General features: G+C 39.0%; 1 protein-coding gene across 4 annotated transcripts in view; it reads left to right on the forward strand.

Moving 5' to 3' along the window:
- The window catches only part of ESR1 (estrogen receptor 1), a 387,332-nt gene that overhangs the window by 170,921 nt on the left and 198,053 nt on the right, over nt 1–18,358 (forward strand). For all 4 annotated transcript variants that reach the window (XM_034991026.1, XM_034991025.1, XM_034991028.1 and 1 more), the window contains exon 4: nt 3,468–3,584. In XM_034991026.1, the coding sequence (XP_034846917.1) occupies nt 3,468–3,584 (117 nt within the window). The remainder of the gene's footprint in view (nt 1–3,467; nt 3,585–18,358) is intronic.

Consider the following 18,358-nt stretch of genomic DNA (forward strand, 5'->3'; position numbering starts at 1 on the left):
TTGCTTATTTTTGTAACTAGCAAGTGTCGTCTTTCTACGGGTTGGTAACAAGGCAAAAACAGCTGCTACTGACAGAGGGTAAAATAGGAAGAAAAGGAAAAACAAAAAGTCGAGAGAAGGAATCCCAGAGACCTGTGGAGAAAAGCTGTATGTGTGCCCATCTGCTGGCCCAGGAGCTGTGTGGCTTGGCCTGCAGGTTCCTGCTCCTCATGCTTTCTGCTTAGGTTTCATCCATTTCCTCTTCTCTCCACTCCCAGTTATTCAGACCCATTAGTCCAAAGGCGTTATTTTTATTTTTTGCTGGGCAACAAAATAGTGATTCTTTCTCCAAGATGTCACCTGAGCCTCACATCTTGGCTTTGGCCTTTCACACTTCATCTGGGGGGCTGGTCTTGTCACACGTACGTGGAGTTCTTCAGTGTCTCCAGTGAAAACACTGTTTCATTCATACAGTCAGTGTAAGTTTTTTTTTTTTTTTAATTAGCTCTACTCCGATAGGATAGAGTTTTTGCAAGCATTGTTTTCACAAGAACAAATAATAAAGTTTCGAGTGAAGTTTCTTCTTAAAGAAACTAACTTTTTAATTGCTTCAATTGCTTTCATTACACACCTTTACTGGGGTGCCTGAGTGGCTCACTTGGTTAAGTATCTGACTCTTGATCTCAGCTCAGGTCTTGATCTCAGGGTCCTGAGTTCGAGCCCTGCCCAGTGTGGAGCCTATTTGAAAAAAGAAAAAATAACACACCTTTACAAAATTATTATACTCAAAGAATAAAAACCTACCTTGCTGTTTTCCTTCTTTGATGTCAGTTGAAGACTTACAAGTAGTTGTTAATGGTGTTTAGTTAAGGTACTAAACTTATAGTTCATATATCAGATATGTACCTGTTCATTTTTTCTTGTTGCCAATTTACCAATTCTAAATTTTAATGTAGTTAGAGCAGGAGAAAATCCACTTTTTCACCTAAGGCTTGTATTACAAACATGATTCCGCTGTGCATCTATTTTCTTTCTTGTTAAGGGATGAATTCAGTTGCACAAATCCAGTGTATTTTATCTGTTAAACATGTTAGTTCAGGAATTTCACTTGGTTCTATAAAGATACACATCTATAATGATGGCCAATGCAAACATAAAACATTTCACCAATTGGCCTCTGATGCAATTCAGTTCTCCTGTCTTCTGGCTTGCAAAATAACTGGTTTTTGAGAGGAAAGGAAATCAAAATTAATTTTTGGTTCAGATGATTATTGACTGTTTTCTTCTGAGACTTAATATAGACTCATTTTTTTAGAGTTAAAATAAATCAGCATAAGCATCATAGGGGACAAAACACTGAAAGTTTCTTTGAGGTGTCACAAGACAGCAACTTTTGCTTAAAGTTAATGTCTGCCCAGGTAAATTTTGTTTCTGGTTCTATGATTTCCTCATCTTGTCCCTGTTAATAAGGGCAGTTCTAAACATGAAAATTGTGCCTGGATATTTGAGGCAGTGTGTGGTCTCTTACTAAAGTGGTCAGTTTACAGTTTTGCTAGCTAGTTTGCTGGTTCCTATGATGCGAAAAAAGAATGCACATGTTAATTTCATCGGAAGCCTGTTTATATAGTACTTTTATAATGTATATCTAAAGATGGAGAAACAAGTTTTATGAGACCAACATTTCTTGTTAAGGCCCAACTCCACCCTATTCTAATTGAGATTGACCCTTAAATTGAATAAAGAACAAAGAGTTCTGTAGTGAAAACACTTCAGTACATGTTGCATCTTGCCCTTGGTGAATGGAAAATAGAGATACAGATGATCTGAATTAGAAGGTGCAATATTTCCTCTTTTTTTTGAGTACGGGAAACATTTTAAAATAGTCCACATCATCTCCATGGTCTAAATTCAGGTATAAGAATTTAGACTTATATAAATGGAGTTCTTCATAAAAACATGCCAATGTTTATTAATTTGTGGAGTTTAATATACTCCACATTAGAAACCAGACTTCTTTTGAGGGCTAAAGAAATGGAGGTGACCTCTAAATTTTAGAGCAGAAACTTCTTGTGGGCAATTGGCTGTATGTACTCAGAACTCAGAGAAGAGGGTTGGGCTGGGAGTACAAATCTGCAAGTCATCTGAGTTTATGACTGTGGAAGACGGAGCCATGGAATAAATTCTCTTGTGGGAAAATTTGGAGTCATAAGAAGGGTCTGACACTGAGCCCTGTGCCGCTCTAGCTTAATGTTGGACGGAGGGAATCTGCAAGTAACACTGGGAAGCCACAGCCTGAGGGGGAAGGAACACGGGGCGGGGGGGGGGGGAGTTCTGCATTATGGAAGCCAAGGGAAAAGCATGTTTCAAGAGGAAGGGAGGAATTGTCAGATGCTCTGATAGGTCAAGTATGATGTGGACTGAAAATATCTGTTGAATTCAGCAATAGGAGTCATTTGATAGAAGGATTTAAGCAGCTTTTGTGGGGCAGCTAAGGTAGAAAACAGGCATGGGTTGAGCTATGCAGGAGAGGTGAGGAAAAAGCAGACCTCAAGTGTGTAGACCTTTCTGAGGAGTTGAACTGAGAAGAAGAGATGGGAGGTAAGATGAAAGTTTGAGAGTGATGTGAGGTCCCGGGAGTTGCACATGATGAACGTGAATGAGAAAGACCATTTGAGCAAGAGAGATGCAGTAAACAAGAGGTAAAAGAAAGAGGATCAATAATAAAGTAACAGTAGCAACAACAAATATTTATTGAGTGCTCACCATATCCTGGGCACTGTGGTAAGCCCTTGACAGGTATTCTCACATTTACTTCTTAGAATAGTGCCACATAACAGGCGCCCTTATTTTCTCCAGGTTAGAGAGGGGTGAGACCTAGAGATGTTAACTGCCCCACTCAGCATTCTCCAGCTAGTAAGTGAATAAGGACTGATCTTTGCTGCCACCCCAGCTCACAGCCCCCCACTTGAATTTAGGTGTTCCAGGCTGCATTTGAATACCTCCCTAAAGATTTTCTAAATTCTATTTTAAGAAACTTTGAAACTCTCTGAAAGTTCTAACAGTGTTACTCCGACAAGGATTTTTAGCTAGTGGTGTGGGTCAAAGAAAAAAAAAAAGCCTTATTTGCTGAGAAAATGTGTGAATGTATATAAAGCCTTTTGCCCCCAAATATAAGCTGTGTGAGCTGAAGGTGATTTGCCCAAAGAACTCCTGAAGCAGTTGGCAGAGGCAAAAATCAAGTCTAGGAGAGATTTCTCTCCGCCCCGCCCCCCCCCCCCCCCCCGCCCCCCCCCCCGCCCCCCCGCCCCCCCCCCCCCCCCCCCCCCCCCAACTTGGAGAAGGGCAGCAGAGGGATGGCATATGCAGAGCTAGCGGCACAGTCAGGCCAAGTAAGTGATAGGAAAACATCCCCCAGGCGGCTTCCCTGTAGATTCTGCCTGGCTACGTTTCCTGAAATAATATTAATTCTGTCCTCTTGCTTTTAATAGGACATAATGACTACATGTGTCCAGCTACCAACCAGTGCACGATTGACAAGAACAGGAGGAAAAGCTGTCAGGCCTGCCGGCTCCGCAAGTGCTACGAAGTAGGCATGATGAAAGGCGGTAGGTACCTGCCCCCCAGGGCGCCCCTGGCCCCCCAGTGCTGGCTACTTCGGTCCCAACAACCAGGGCAGTGCAGTGTTTTCCCTTCTAATTCATTGTCGCCTATTCCTATTCCTATTTTTCTTTGCAACACAAGTATTTTTATAACACATTTTTAGTTTTAATAGGAAGTGCCTGGAAACGGAGATTCTAACATGCCATTTTGTGTCTTACATTTTAGATGTAAATACTTATATTTTAAATCAGAGGTTTGTGGGAGGTGGCGATGGAAGGAAAGGAAGACTGCTCAGTGAATTGTTCTGGAAATCTTTTTCAGTGACTGTTTATATTGCTAATGCTAGAAAACGATGTCTGAAGAGAAGCTTTCCCTAAATTGAGACTTGTAAATGTGAGAGCTAAATAGATAATTATAATCTACCAATCTCTGAACATCCGTCAGCGAATTTGAATTTCAGTCAAAAGGCAGCTTTTTCCATTAGAAGTTGAGTCAACCAGCAGCTCCCGCAACCTCGGCATCTGGCATGGGGCTGGGGCAGGGGAATGACTGTGGAGCGCTAACAAATCAGGAGGCACTCAGGTGTTGTGCCTGTGTGCCTCCATCTTTGTGGCTGCGTGTGTGCGTGAGTACGACCATGCGTGTGGTTTTCTGGCCCCTCGCGGGTCCAGTTTTCCAGTTTTCTGGTTCTGAGGGTATTACCTGCTCTATGGATGTGGTTGCCTGATTGTTCTTGTCTTCTTGGGGGATCTAGTCTTGAGGAACACAGCTGCCAGTCTTGGGTCACCTTCAAAATACTGGGAGAGAACAAATAGAAAATGTGTAGTTCAAGTCATGGTGCGTTCAGTGTTTTAGGAGGATACAAAGGGGACGGAGGGACCTAGGATTATGTTACGTTGTCTGCTGACTGTAATAGGGGAAGAGCTTTCTGAAGGAGACGGGGCTTGAACATGAGTTAAGGAGAAGGGAGTTAACAATGAAAAAGAATGGAGATAGTGCAGGTGGAGGGCAGCTAACTTTTAGCTTGTTAATACTTGGCTGAAACGGGCAGCGGAAGGAAGACCAAGAACCTGATTGGAAGGAAGCTTACAGTCAAAGATTCCTGAGTTCCGTGGTCACAGATAAGCCTGCCAGGTTGGGATTTTAAATACAGCATTTGGAATAAATTCTCTTGATGAACAGACGAAATATTGAATTTACGCATTGTGTGAGCTGTGACTGTATGTCTTGAAAAAGCAGCTTTAATCCAAAGGGTAATTAAGTCCAAGAATTTAACAGCCACATTCAGAAAATGACACTTGGAGTCATAAATGGATTAAATATTTAAGGAATTCATCTTTCTTTGTGCTGTTAGAGAATTAGTCAGGCTTAATTAAACTCACAAAAAGCTCCTTAAGGTAACTTGAAAAGTGACAGGAATATAACAGTGCATGTAAAAGGTTTAATTTGAACCAGTGGAGTCCAAAGTTTAATGTGCTTCTTTGATGACTGCAGGTAGATTAAGTCCAGCCTCTTACGTTCTGTCTGAAAGCTGAAATAATCAACTCGTGAATATGTCCAAAACATTTTTCCTTTGAGGGTACCCATATATTGACTGCACTTCATAAAAACAATTGTTTTTCCTAATTTATATCCAAATACAGTCTGGCTGCATAAACATAAATTATGCATACTCATTTTTAAGCTAACAAAAATTTTAATATGCAAAGCCATAATAAGAGTCTTCCCACTGTTTTCAAATACAACTCTAGATAATTCCACTACACCTAGGCAGTCCGCATGTACATGCATATACTTGTAAAAGCGTATTTATGACTAAAATATATATCTGTGTTAGTTTGCTGCTCTATCAGTCTGCTTGGCCTGCCATAACAAAGTCTACAGCCTGGGGGGCTTAAACAACAGAAATCAATTTTCTCACAGTTCTGGAGGCTCAAAGTGCAAGATGAAGGTGTTTGAAAATCCAGTTTCTGGTAAGACCTCTCTTTTCAGGCTTTTCGATAGCTGCCTTCTCACTGTGTCCTTTTCTCTGTGGACGCAGACATAGAGGGAACATTCTCTGGTTGTGTCTCTCTTCTTATAAGGGTGCTGGTCCTATTGGATTAGGATCCAACCTTTATGACCTCGTTTAACCTTTAATACTTCCATGAAGGCCCTATCTTCAAATATAGTCACATTGCAGGTTATGGGCCTTCAACATAGGAAGTTTGGTGGGAAATAATTTAGTCTATAACAGCTGCTGTATCAAAATACTATAGACTGGGGGGCTTAAACCACAGAAATTTCCTCACAGTTCTGGAGACTGGGAAGTCCAAGGTCAGGGTGTCATCAGGTTTGGTCTCATCTGAGGTTTTTCTCCTTGGCGTACAGATGGTCACCTTCTCACTCTGTCCTCACATGGCCTTTTTTTCTGTACTCATACATCCTTGGTGTTTTTTTTATTTCTTATGAGGACACAAGTCCTGTTGGATTAGGGCCCCACCTGTATGACCTCATTTGATCCTTATTTGATCTTTACTATCTCTTTGAAGACCCTGTGTCCAAACGAAGTCACATTCTAAGGTACTGGGGTTATGGCTTCAACACAAATTTTGGGGGGCAAAATTCAGGACGTACCAATATCTTATAGAGATTTCTCAGTGGTTATTCAGTATCTGTCTACATATAATAAAAGCATGTGTCTTTCTGGCAGTTTACATATGTGTATAAGTTTTATGTCAAGCTTTAAAGTTGTAAAATTATAGGCTGTGCAAACATCTTGTTTTAATTACATGTATAAAGCAGCTGCCATTAAAGCAATGTGATTTATTGTGTTTTCTACAACATGGAATACCACATGATACCTTATATAACAACTCCCCAAATCCCACTGAATAAAGACTTAATTTACAATTGGAAGTACGAATAGAACTATAAAATTTGATACTACTTTGTAAAAACAGCTGTGACTAAATAAATCTTTATAACATTTTCTACTGGTTTCATAAGAATCCAGTTTCTTAACCAGGCTTGACAGCAATTAGAATATCGAATCTCTACCTATGACGTAAAATGGTTAGTTTCAGATAAAAGAGAGAGAACCATATACTTACCCCCTATTTTTATAGGAAGGCTGAATAAATTTATTGAAATGTTCTAAAGATCTGAAAGCCTACATGATTTATCTACATGAAGACGTTATTTGAATCTGTTTCAATGCCTATATTATCCTGAAAATCCAATATCATTATTAGATTTGGTTCTGAGCCATGGTAGTTCCATAAGATACAGGATTTTAGAGAATGCATTTCCTCATCCTAGTGCATGTGCAAGTCTCTCTGCCTCAGCTGCATTTTCCTCCCCATCCCTTAAATCGTCCCTCCCCTTCAACCTTAGAAGGCAGATTCAATGTCTTTTCTTCAGGGAAGCTACAGCTCTTCTCAAGTTACCATAATTATTATTGTTAGATATTCAACAACTGTCCATAAACTCCATGATGGCAGGGACTCTCTCTGTCCTGTTTACTGAGCTAGCACTAAGTCACAAAGTAAGTGTTCAAGACATTTTTTTTTGTTGTTGTTGCATGAATTGATGACTTAATTCACTTAAATAGTTATTGGTTTAGAGTCTCTTATATGTGAGCTATTATGAAGCAACATGAATAAGACCCAGTCCCTTCCATCACTGTCCTCATAGTACAAAGAGGACATTTGCATATGAAGTGGCAAAAAAGTCCAGAAGACAAGTTGAGGGTAGGTTGGAAGATGAAGATGATAATGAAAGACCAGTGGCCAATGAAGTTCAGAGCTTTAGCCAACCACTCCGGGGTTAGTCCAACCCAGGATATTACTCAGACTATCTGATTTCCAAGGTGTATATATATATTTTTAAGATTTGTTTATTTATTTATTTTAAAGGAGGGGGGGAGGAGCAGATGGAGAGGAAGAGAAATCCTCATCAGACTCCCTGCTGAGCACAGAACCTGACATGGGGCTTGATCCCAGGACACTGAGATCGTGACTTGTGCCAAAATCAAAGAGTCGGATGCTTAACTGACTGAGCCACCCAGGTGCCCCCAGGTGTATATTGTTATCAAAGAATCTGCTATTCTAGTTTGGTTTGGTGGAAAGTGGAAAGACTTCAGAGATGGAATTCCTGGTCCAAATACTGCTCCTCCTCAGACTTGCTGAGCAATCCTGTTATAGTCACCTTTATGGGCTTCATTTTCCTCAGATGTAAAATAAAAATTCTACTTAACAAGTTTGTTACAAAAATTGCAATTCATAACATATAAAAGTACTTTATAAATTTAAAGTACCACCCAGGTGTTAGCTATTATGTCTTTTCTTTTCTCTCTCTCTTTTTTTTTTATGTTGGAAGAAAGAGAGTGGTAATTTCATCACTTGTACTGGGTATAAATATCTAATTCCTTTGTGGGGAATAAAAGCCTGGCTCAGACACATCTGCTTTTTTGTTTTTTTCTTTTTGGTGTCATATACTGGATATGGCTTCATGATGAGTGAAATTTATTGTGCTTTTCATTTTATGATGTCAGATTTATACAAACTTGTTAAAATTCTTTCCTCGTAATAGACTCAGAAGTGTGTTGGTGGCAAGGTTTTCGTTTTTCACGTGAGGAAACTGGCACACAGAAATTAATTGATGCAGGAAATTAATTGATAGACATGCACACTGCCCATCGTGGTTATGCTTTCTTATAATGCATTAAGAAATTTGAAGAGGAGTAGGAGATACAGGCTTTCAGTTATGGAATGAATAAGTCACAGAATAAAAGGCACAGCATAAGGAATAGAGTCAGTGATATGTTAATGCCAATGTATGGTGACAGATGGTAGGTATACTTGTGGTGAATGTAGCATAATCTATAAACTTGACAAATCATTATGCTGTACACCTGAAACTAATGTAACATTGTGTGCCAATTATACTCAAATAAAAAAAAGATGAAATTTGAAAGAAAGAAATATTGGCTAGTTTTTATTTTGATAACAATGCTACAATTTAATTTTGAGAAATACTCCAAAACAATAAATAAATTAATGTTACAATTTTAAAGTGAAAAGATAAGACATTAATAATATAGATGGGGAGATGTATGTTATGGGTCTAGAATAACTCAGAAACCCAATGAAGAATCGGAAAGTAAAATATTTCCTTATTGCCTAAGTTGAATATTTATCATTATGAGTGAGTATAATTCACTGTACTGAAGGGATAACTCCCAATCCAGAAAATTAGTTTTCCCTTAATCCTACATTGGCTATCAGTTACCAAATGTAATCAACTGATTATTTTCTTTTTTTTTTCATGGTAACAATTTTTTATTTAGAATTTATCTACTATTTCCAGAAAAGGATTTAAAATAGCTAAGTAACTATTATTATTTTTTTATTATGTTATGTTAATCACCATACATTACATCATTAGTTTTTGATGTAGCGTTCCATGATTCATTATTTGCGTATAACACCCAGTGCTCCGTGCAGAACGTGCCCTCTTTAATACCCATCACCAGGCTAACCCATCCCCCCACCCCCCTCCCCTCTAGAACCCTCATTTGTTTCTCACAGTCCATAGTCTCTCGTGGTTCGTCTTCCCCTCCGATTTCCCCCCCTTCATTCTTCCCCTCCTGCTATCTTCTTCTTCTTCTTTTTTTTTAAACATATAATGTATTATTTGTTTCAGAGATACAGGTCTGTGATTCAACAGTCTTACACAATTCACAGCGCTCACCATAGCAAAGATTTTATTTAATTATTTATTTATGAGAGAGAGAGAGACAGAGAGAGAGAGAGCATGCGTGGGTGAACGCACCAGTGGGAGCCTGGAGAGGGGCAGAGATGGAGGGAGAGGGACAAGCAGACTGCTCAGAGTGCAGAGCCCACTGCAGGCTCCATCCCATGACCCCGAGATCGACCCTAAGATCCTAACCTGAGCGGAAACCAGGAGTAGGACCCTTAACCTGCTGAGCCACCCAGGCGCCCCAGTAATCAACTGATTATTAATATTAATGGTGGTAGAACCAAATCAGTGAATTGAGAATGTAAATGTGAGGTTCTTTCTTGGGATTGTCCAGTAATTCATGTGAGAATTGTAACTGCATGTGAATCTAAGCTTTTTCAGAAGGTGGGGTTAGGGGTTCATGTTTAGGATTTGATTTCAGAAAAATGGTAAAAGAAAAGCTAGTTGCTCTTGAGCAAAAAGGTTCTGGGTGTTCTAAGCAGCAACCCATGTATTTATGCTATTAGAATATCATTTTACTAATTCATATTATGGATATTTAATTTATTAAAAATTTCCCCCATATGATCAATTTTCATTTGCAGACAAAGAAATATACGGAATCCAGTCCTTGAATCATATATAGGACCTTACCGATTAATGAATCCAGTGCTTTACAACATTTAAGTCCATCATATGGTTCTACCAGCAGTAGCAGATTCTTTTTTTTTTTTTTTAAAGATTTTATTTATTTATTTGACAGAGAGAGAGAGAGAGGGAACACAAGCAGGGGGAACAGCAGAGGGAGAGGGAGAAGCAGGCTTCCCGCAGAGCAAGGAGCCTGATGCGGGGCTCGATCCCAGGACCCCGGGATCATGACCTGAGCCGAAGGCAGACGCTTAACTGACTGAGCCACCCAGGCGCCCCAGCAGATTCTCTTATCTATAAGACAGATGAAAGCTGATTCGGCATAACTTCTCTTCACTCAATTCGGTGTTCCTGAGACACCTTCTAGGAACCCCAGGGCTCTAAGGGACACAGTTTGCAAACTACTGATCTAATCGAATTCCTTCATCTTCTAGATAAGAAAACTGAGGCTAGAAAGATTATGTGACTTGATCAACGTCTCAGAACTACTTAGCAGAAGAATTGAGCCTAGAATCCTAGATTCTAGACTCAGAGTTCTTTCTTTTTCCAGCATACCTCCTTACTGAAGTACTCCATGCTACCACTCACATTTAACATGAAAAATAATTGACGAAAAATATGGGTGGCATATAACTAAGTTAACGCACACAAACACATACGCATACTCCAGAGAGAAGAAATCCAGAGTAAAAGAAACCACCTTTATTCTATTCTTCCAGATGACATGGTAATACTACGGCTTCGGTGATACGTTGACCTTGGGGAGCTAAGGGACTTAGGCTTACCAGGCTCATGGCTAACCTGTGACTGGCTCTCTATTTCTGCTTTAGCAGTGGTGGCAGCAATTGCAACAGTAGGGGATATGGAATGTGTCAGGACTGACTCTGAATTTAAAGAAAAAAGGAGGTAGGTAATGACAACATTGGGGTCCATTAATTTAGCATGAATGAGAACAATGAGATGACTAATCAGTCATTCTATCCAAACATTGGTAAAAAATGAAAGAGCTGTCCTGATACATCATGCCCTCAGCTGCCTAGTGGGGGTAGAAGCAGATCAGCCTCTGGGACTGTTAGTTCAGCTGCATGAAGCATGATGGCGGGTAGCCTCATGCTTCCATCCTGGTAAGAACCATGCTACTTTCAGACCTCTTGACATAGACGGAATAACTTTTTTTTACAGATTTGGCAGAGTATGATGGGGTCAACTCAGTTTGAAGATTGATATCAAAACTACTTTTGTCAGGGTTACCAGTGACCTTCATGTTGCTAAATCCAACAATCAGTTCTCCGTACTTATCTTGACCAATTAGCAGCCTTTGACACAGTAGTTCATTTTCTCCTCCTTAATCTACTTTCTTTATTTGGCTTCCAGGACGATATACTCTTTTAGTTTTCTTTGAACCGTACTGGTCACTCCTTTTAGGTCTTCTTTGTGTGTTTCTCATCATCTTTACTGACCTCTAAATTTTGGAGTTGCCCAGGGTTTAGTCTAGGGAGCTCTTCTGTTTTCTGTCTGTACTCCTTGTTGGTACCTCTAGCCCAAGGGCTTTAAATACCAATTAGATGCTTAGATCAGTGACCACATATAATAGGCAGTCAATAAATAGTTGTACCATGCATGAATTACTAGAATGAATGAGTTTGGAAAGTACATCATTATAGCTGTAGAGCTATGTATAGATTGAGAAGAAATTGAGTTTTTTGTTTGTTTTTAATTAAGGGAGACTATCTGCTTGGAACTTAAAACCTGCAGTATAGTAGTTAGCTTTTACTTATAGTAGTTAGCAGAACCTCATCAATGGCAAACAACAGTAAGCATCTATTACATATCAGGGAGATCACCTAGGAGACTGCTGAGATTAGCTGGGTTCACTCATATGTCTGGAAATCAGCTGGCTCTTTTGGCTCGTGCAGCTGGGATGAAATCAGTTTTGTTTCACATGTTTTTCATCCTCCAGGTTTATGCAGGCATATCCTCATGGTGACGGCAAAGGCACAGAGGAGAACAAGCCCCAAATCACAAGCCCACTTCAAGCCTGTGCTTGCATTATCTGATGATATCCAATGGGCCCAAACAAGTCAAATAGCTGAGTCCTTAGTCTTTGTAAGGGGTGGGGGGTGGGGGGTGATGTCTTCAGAGTTACATGCAAAGGTTGAAAAACTGGGGCCATTTTTGTAATTTATCACAGTCAGAAGATGAGCTTTTCAGATTTTGGACTGAAAAATAATTATAGAGTCATAGAATCTCAGATGTGGAGGGGACCGATGAGTTTATTTACTCTTCCTCTCTCAATGTAGGAATCCTGTATGTAGCATTCCTGATATCTTGTGTTGGAGGGCTGAAAACAGATGTGCATTTTATTTTCATGCCTCTCTTAGATATATGATGAAGGGACACAGTGAGTTAGAAAAACCCAGAAATAGATGTGAGCCAGTATTCCTAGAAAGATATGGGCTAGTTTAAGATATGCTAGATTTCACTAATTTATTCAGATGTGGGTTTAGTGTATACCTGTGTATGTTACAATTGCTAATGAATGCAAATTAAAAAGGAATTAAATATAAGGCTGTTTAATATTTCAGTAGAAGTTTCCTGCATATATAAAATTAACCACAGCACATTGACAACCATACTTTTATTTTTATTTAAGTTATAGCTAGAATACCGTTTTAATTTTTTTAATACTGAAAGAATTTGATTGCTTTTTTAGAGGTCAGTTTAGTTCTTAAAGGATGGAAAAAGGGATCTTCATTTACTTTTCTAAGAATGACCTGGCAAGTTAGAAGGAATGCTGACAGTTTTTTAAGGCCAGGCAAAAATTTCAGGATGGATCTGTCTTGCTCCTGTGGTTTGCTTTTGCAAAAGTAAATTGGCCTTGAAATGATGTAAAGATCCTTTCTGTGGCTAGAACTTACAAAATGTAGAATTTTGGGGACAGTAATTGTATGAATGAATTGCTGCTTTTAAACTCTGTAAACCTAAGACCACATGAATTTTCATGTGTTTACTTTGAGTTTCAATGATTGTGATGGGGATAATGAAGGGTGTTTAGAGCTGCAAAGAACTTAAAGATCACGTAGCCCACCTCTTTGTTTTTCAGCTTATTGTTCTCCTCCGAGTCACTCAGCTAGTTAACTGCTCAGACAAGAGGTCAAGACTCTTTGGACCCCTCCTTCAGTATTCTTTCCATTGTACTGCACTGCCTTGCTGACCTTAGTGATTTAGATCATCATGAAAGACAGACACATGCATAAGTACGATATTAATATCACATAGACCGCAACTATGGACACAAAATACTACTCTTCTTCCGCAAGAACATTAATCAGTGAATGCATATTGCACAGCTAACGTACCAAAATAAATTTATATGGTGATGGTTTTTTTTAAAGAGTTACTTAATATTTAATTACTTAATATTGCTTAATATTTAATATAATTTAAAATGGACATTTACTCCTTCAGGCCACAGGTTTTCACTGTTTTTCAGTAACAATTTCAATATTTGTTGTAAAGCCTCTTTGTTTTCTTTTTTAAATGTTTAGACTATTCTGGTATAAAAAAAGGCAGCTCTGCTAGGTAGAAGGAGGCCTGGCTTAGGATCGAGTGTATGAACTGGCTCTTCTGAGGACTCTTGGACAGATCACCTCATTTTTCTGAACTCCGTTTTCAGTTCTGAAAAATATGGGCTTAGGGCTCAGTGATCTCTAAAGTATCTTTCAAATCTTAAACTTTATGTTGCATGATCTAAGTTCAGTTTAGTAGTGGAAAGTTCAGAATATAAAGCTGAAGGTAAGTGTATCTACCTTTCTGGATATGAGGAACAACTTCGGTGGCCATCATATTCATATTTCATGATGAATTTGCAAAGCAACTAGCAACTGTTGGCATGGACAAAGCTATTCTCTTCGGTAATGAGCATGGAAAGAGAATCTCTTCTGGGGGGGGGGGGGGGTGTCACAGAAATGAGTGTGATGCTACCATCATGGTGGCCGAGCTGTAAAAAAGGTGCTATAACATCATTTATATCATCACGATTATTCAGCCACATAATGAAAGAATTCAAGAACACAGTTTGTTGAGAGAGGACTTTATTAAAACTAAACTCTTTCTGTTACTAGAGATGTAATGGTTATACCTAAGACTTGAGTCCCAAGAACTGGTGAAAGTTTCTAGTTTTTGCCTTGTGGAACAGACAAAGGAGGAAGCTAGATAGTAACTTTTGTGAAGTTCCTGATTAAGTATCACACGAGCTTGTCTGGTGATGTTTGCTAGCAAACATATCCAGGAAGTGGAAGCCATAACACACCCGCACTCAGACTTCTGGGAAATATATGCCAGCCCTAAGAGAGATCCTAAGGTGAAGTGTACAGTCATGTGTAAAGAAATGTCTGGTTACACCTTGAGGCAACATGTGGTTTAGTTTAAACTTGACTGAGCAAATAAAAGTTAGTGAGAGGCACACAGAATTATACTTAGGTGTTTATGTCTTTAGAAGCTTACTTTAAAAGACTGGCTATTATTGCATTTATTTTGTAATAACTTTTTGGCAGTTTTATTTAGCAAATTTTACACATAACAAATGCCAGGCCAAGTCCAAACTCCTTAGCCTAAATCATTTCCAGATAACCTTACTGAGCATTTACTATGCGAAGGTCTTGGAGGCATAAGGGTAGAAGGTGGTTACTGATCACAGAGTCCAGGCAAACTAATGGTGGAAGGAAACCTTTCCCATAAAAAGGTGGTGAAACACCTTCATTCCCTCAAGAGACCTGGGATTGGAGTTGGCCTCAAAATTCCTGCCTTCCTCCACCCACCATTTCTGATCCTAGTGATATTAGTGCTCTCAGGGGTCAAGCAAGCTCAAGTGTGATGGCTGGCCCATTGTACTTACTTTCAACTTCTGGCTCATGTTCTTGGGGATCTGTCTTATTGCCAAGTTAAGTCCTGCCCATCCTTGATTTATTTATTTTTCTTTGTGGGTTCTAGTCTCATAGAAAACATACTTGTGTAAAAATACCAACTACCCCATCAGGCTATTCTGGGAATCAAATGGATGAATTATATATTTTGGCAATTATGAATTGGCATACAAATGTTGGGTATCATTATTCATATATGGTGTAGCATTTTGGCCTTTTGCTTTTGGAATCAGACCACCTGGATTCAGATTTTAGCTCTGTCTAGAGATGTGTGACCTTGAATAAGATACTTAACCTCTCCAAACCCCAGTTCCTTCATTTGTCAAATGAGGAATAATAATAATAATGGTAATGATAATAATAATCATAGTTCCTACCTAATAAGGTGGTGCAGGAATTAAGGTATAACTTGTAGTATTGTATTTGGCTTTTAGTGAGCCCTCCATAAAGTTGGTTGCAATAGGTAATAAAGAGCACACACAATTTTTGCCTTTTGTACTTAATCTAATCTCCAAATAAAATGCTATTCCACTATACTGTCATCATCATCACAATTAATCAAGAATTATTAAGTAATTAGTTATTACGTATTTAGTGCGATGTAGATAATGTGTGATGTGTAAGCTGTGGTGTCTAGTCCCAAGGAACCTGCAATTTCACCTCCTGCCTGCCCTGGCATTCAGATTTCTCTACCCGTTGAATCACAGCTATTTTTTCATGCTGCTTTGCTACTTTCCTAAGAAACTTTTGGCCGCGGCAACCAGGTCTGCCCATTGACCATAAAACATACCTTGTCCCTTTATGCCTCCTTTCAATCTGAAGTTAGTTATAAATACTTTATTAGTTAGTAATAAATTTTCCTGTTTACTAAAGCTCCTCTCTGTAACTCATTTAGGACTCCCTGGAAATCATCACCTTTTTCCTCTGAGTACCTCAGAATATTCTTTCTCCGTGTGAATCAGAAGGTCATGTGAGCTGCTGGTAGGGCCTCTGTGTTAATCCAGGTACCGAGCTTTTCGAATCCCTCCAGCTTGAGGACAAGTTAGACGCATTGGTGTCAAGTCAGTTCCGGTTGCCAGAGAGCAGTTTCCACCATCTTGGCTCTGACTTCTGCTTGACCTCTGCCGCTTTGATTTTAACATACACCTCAACATCTGTCCTCTGCCTCACCTCCATTTCTAATCTTTGACACAATCCCCTCTACACAGAAGCCTGGATTTTTGACTTCTAGGTTATTTATCTGACTGCTTATTCTCTCTTCGATAGAGTCCATCGTGTACAGACTCTGCTGTCACTTAACCAATAGAAATGCCAACTGTTGAGCTCTGTCCTCAACACTGTCCCCACGTCTCATCCCCAGGCTGGCCTCTTGAGTGCCAGTTATTTCCTGGACTTCTGTGTTGTTCCACCAGCACCCAGCCAACTGCCTGGGACTGCATGGATAATATCTTTATTTATTGAACACTGAGTTGAATGGGGTATAAGATTCACCTTCTGTGTGCCAGATGGTTGAGCCAAGCTAACAAGTTAGTATATTGTGTTTTAAAAATATGTCTATCTCCTATCTTTCCAATTAGATTTTTAATTTCTGTAGGGATGGTCCCATGCTTGTTTTAGTCACAGTATAGTGATATTTTTGTATATATCTGTTATTGATGGTGAGATGAATGAAAACAGAAAAAGGAGAAGCGGTGGTTTATTTATTTATTTTCTAGAGAGGGAGAGAGCGAGAGGAGGCTGGGAAGGGGCATAGGGAGAGGAGAGAGAGAAAATCTTAAACAGGCTCCACACCCAGTGCAGAGCCCTGACACAGGGCTCTATCCCACGACCCTGAGATCATGACATGAGCTGAAACCAAGAGTCAGATGCTTAACCAATTGAGTCACACAGGTGCCTCAAGAGGTGGTTTATCTTAATGTTTAGTTAAACAATTCCCTTGGCATTAGTCTACTATTCAGATCATATAGGCATGACTGAAGTAATACCACTACTATAATTAATCTCACGCTCTTTCTCCCCGCTTTTTGCATATGCATGGACTTATGGAAAATTTATAATGCGTTTTTAAACGTGAAAAGTACCAACATTAAGTACTACGACTATCATAACAAATAAATAAAACTATACATTTAGTAAAAAAAAAGCTCATTTTAAGGGAGTAAAAAATTCCATTTCCAAAATTATTAAGTTAAAAATAAAATTTCCATATTATTGAGTTATTTTAATAATATTCAGTATCACAGGTAAGGTGAACTGTTTTGTTGGTAGGTATTTGTTTTGAGAAGTTCTAGGTAGAGCATCTTTATTGTTGAATGTCAATTTCTATTTTTTTCCCTTTAGCTTAATTTTTATGTTTATTATATTGTTTTGTGAAGGATTCAAAAATATGCCTTTCATACTATATAATGGGGATTTCCTATAAAGTATTAGATGTAGTGAGGCAGTTCCTATCACGAATTTTCCAGACATTCTTTCTTGCAAGCAGATATTAGCTCTATTTGTTTTAATGTATTCACGCACATTCTGATTCTCTCCCTCTCTCAATATGGTTTTAATTCATTACATGAAAAAAATTTTTAAATAGTTTTAAGAATTTTTAATAATAACTGATTTTGGAATAACTATGTTTGCTCCAGTGCTTCAGTCCACCATCTACTCAGTTGAGTCCTTCCCCAAATTAAATGTTGTACATATGGAATTGATTCTCTTCACATGGATGTATTGTTTACCCCCAAGGAGATGCAGCTTTCTGGCTGGTAGTAGTAGTAATGGATCAGAATAGTGCCCATCCATATCTGTCATATATTCATGAGGAATCATCTGATAGAAGGACAAATAACAAAACTAGACAAAACAGACAGCAGAACAAACCCTAGCAAGATAAATGTAAAAAATCCTGAGAATATTTAAAAAATAAAATACTCCAACAAAGCATTCAGGTCCAATGCAAGAGTACTGAAACAGAAAAAAACAGAGCCAGCTGTGGGAAAGCCAGCCAGGGCACAGCCGTGGGACAGCATCTGGAGGGGCTGTGGATGAATTGGTGTTACTTTAAAAAGACAGAAAGGAAAAAGAGAGGTAAGGACTGACAAGGGAGGTGGTAGAATACCGAGGTTTGATGCTCCGAATGTGCTCAGTATGCCTGAAGCAGTAAGAACAGAGGAGGAGATGAAATGCAAGTGAGGTGCACATCACTTAGTCACGCAAAAAGCTGATGATGATTCAAGTAGAGCAGGTGGACCTCACAGTAGGGAAAAAATAGGTTTGAACTCCAACTAATCAGGTGATAATAGGAAAATAAACAGAGGCATATCAAATAAAGGCAATATTCCTGTAGTTAAGTACCTAGATTTGCGGCACAATCCTCAAAAAACAGACTAGACTAGTAGAACCTGCTTTTCCATTAAAAAAAAAAGAGACAGAAACTTTTGTGTTAAAAGCAACATGTTAAACTGTCCCAAGAGCTTACTTCTCCATATTTGGGG

The sequence above is a fragment of the Mirounga leonina genome, unplaced genomic scaffold (genome assembly GCF_011800145.1).
Source record: "Mirounga leonina isolate KUSES-001 unplaced genomic scaffold, KU_Mleo_1.0 Mir_53, whole genome shotgun sequence".
NCBI lineage: Eukaryota > Metazoa > Chordata > Mammalia > Carnivora > Phocidae > Mirounga > Mirounga leonina.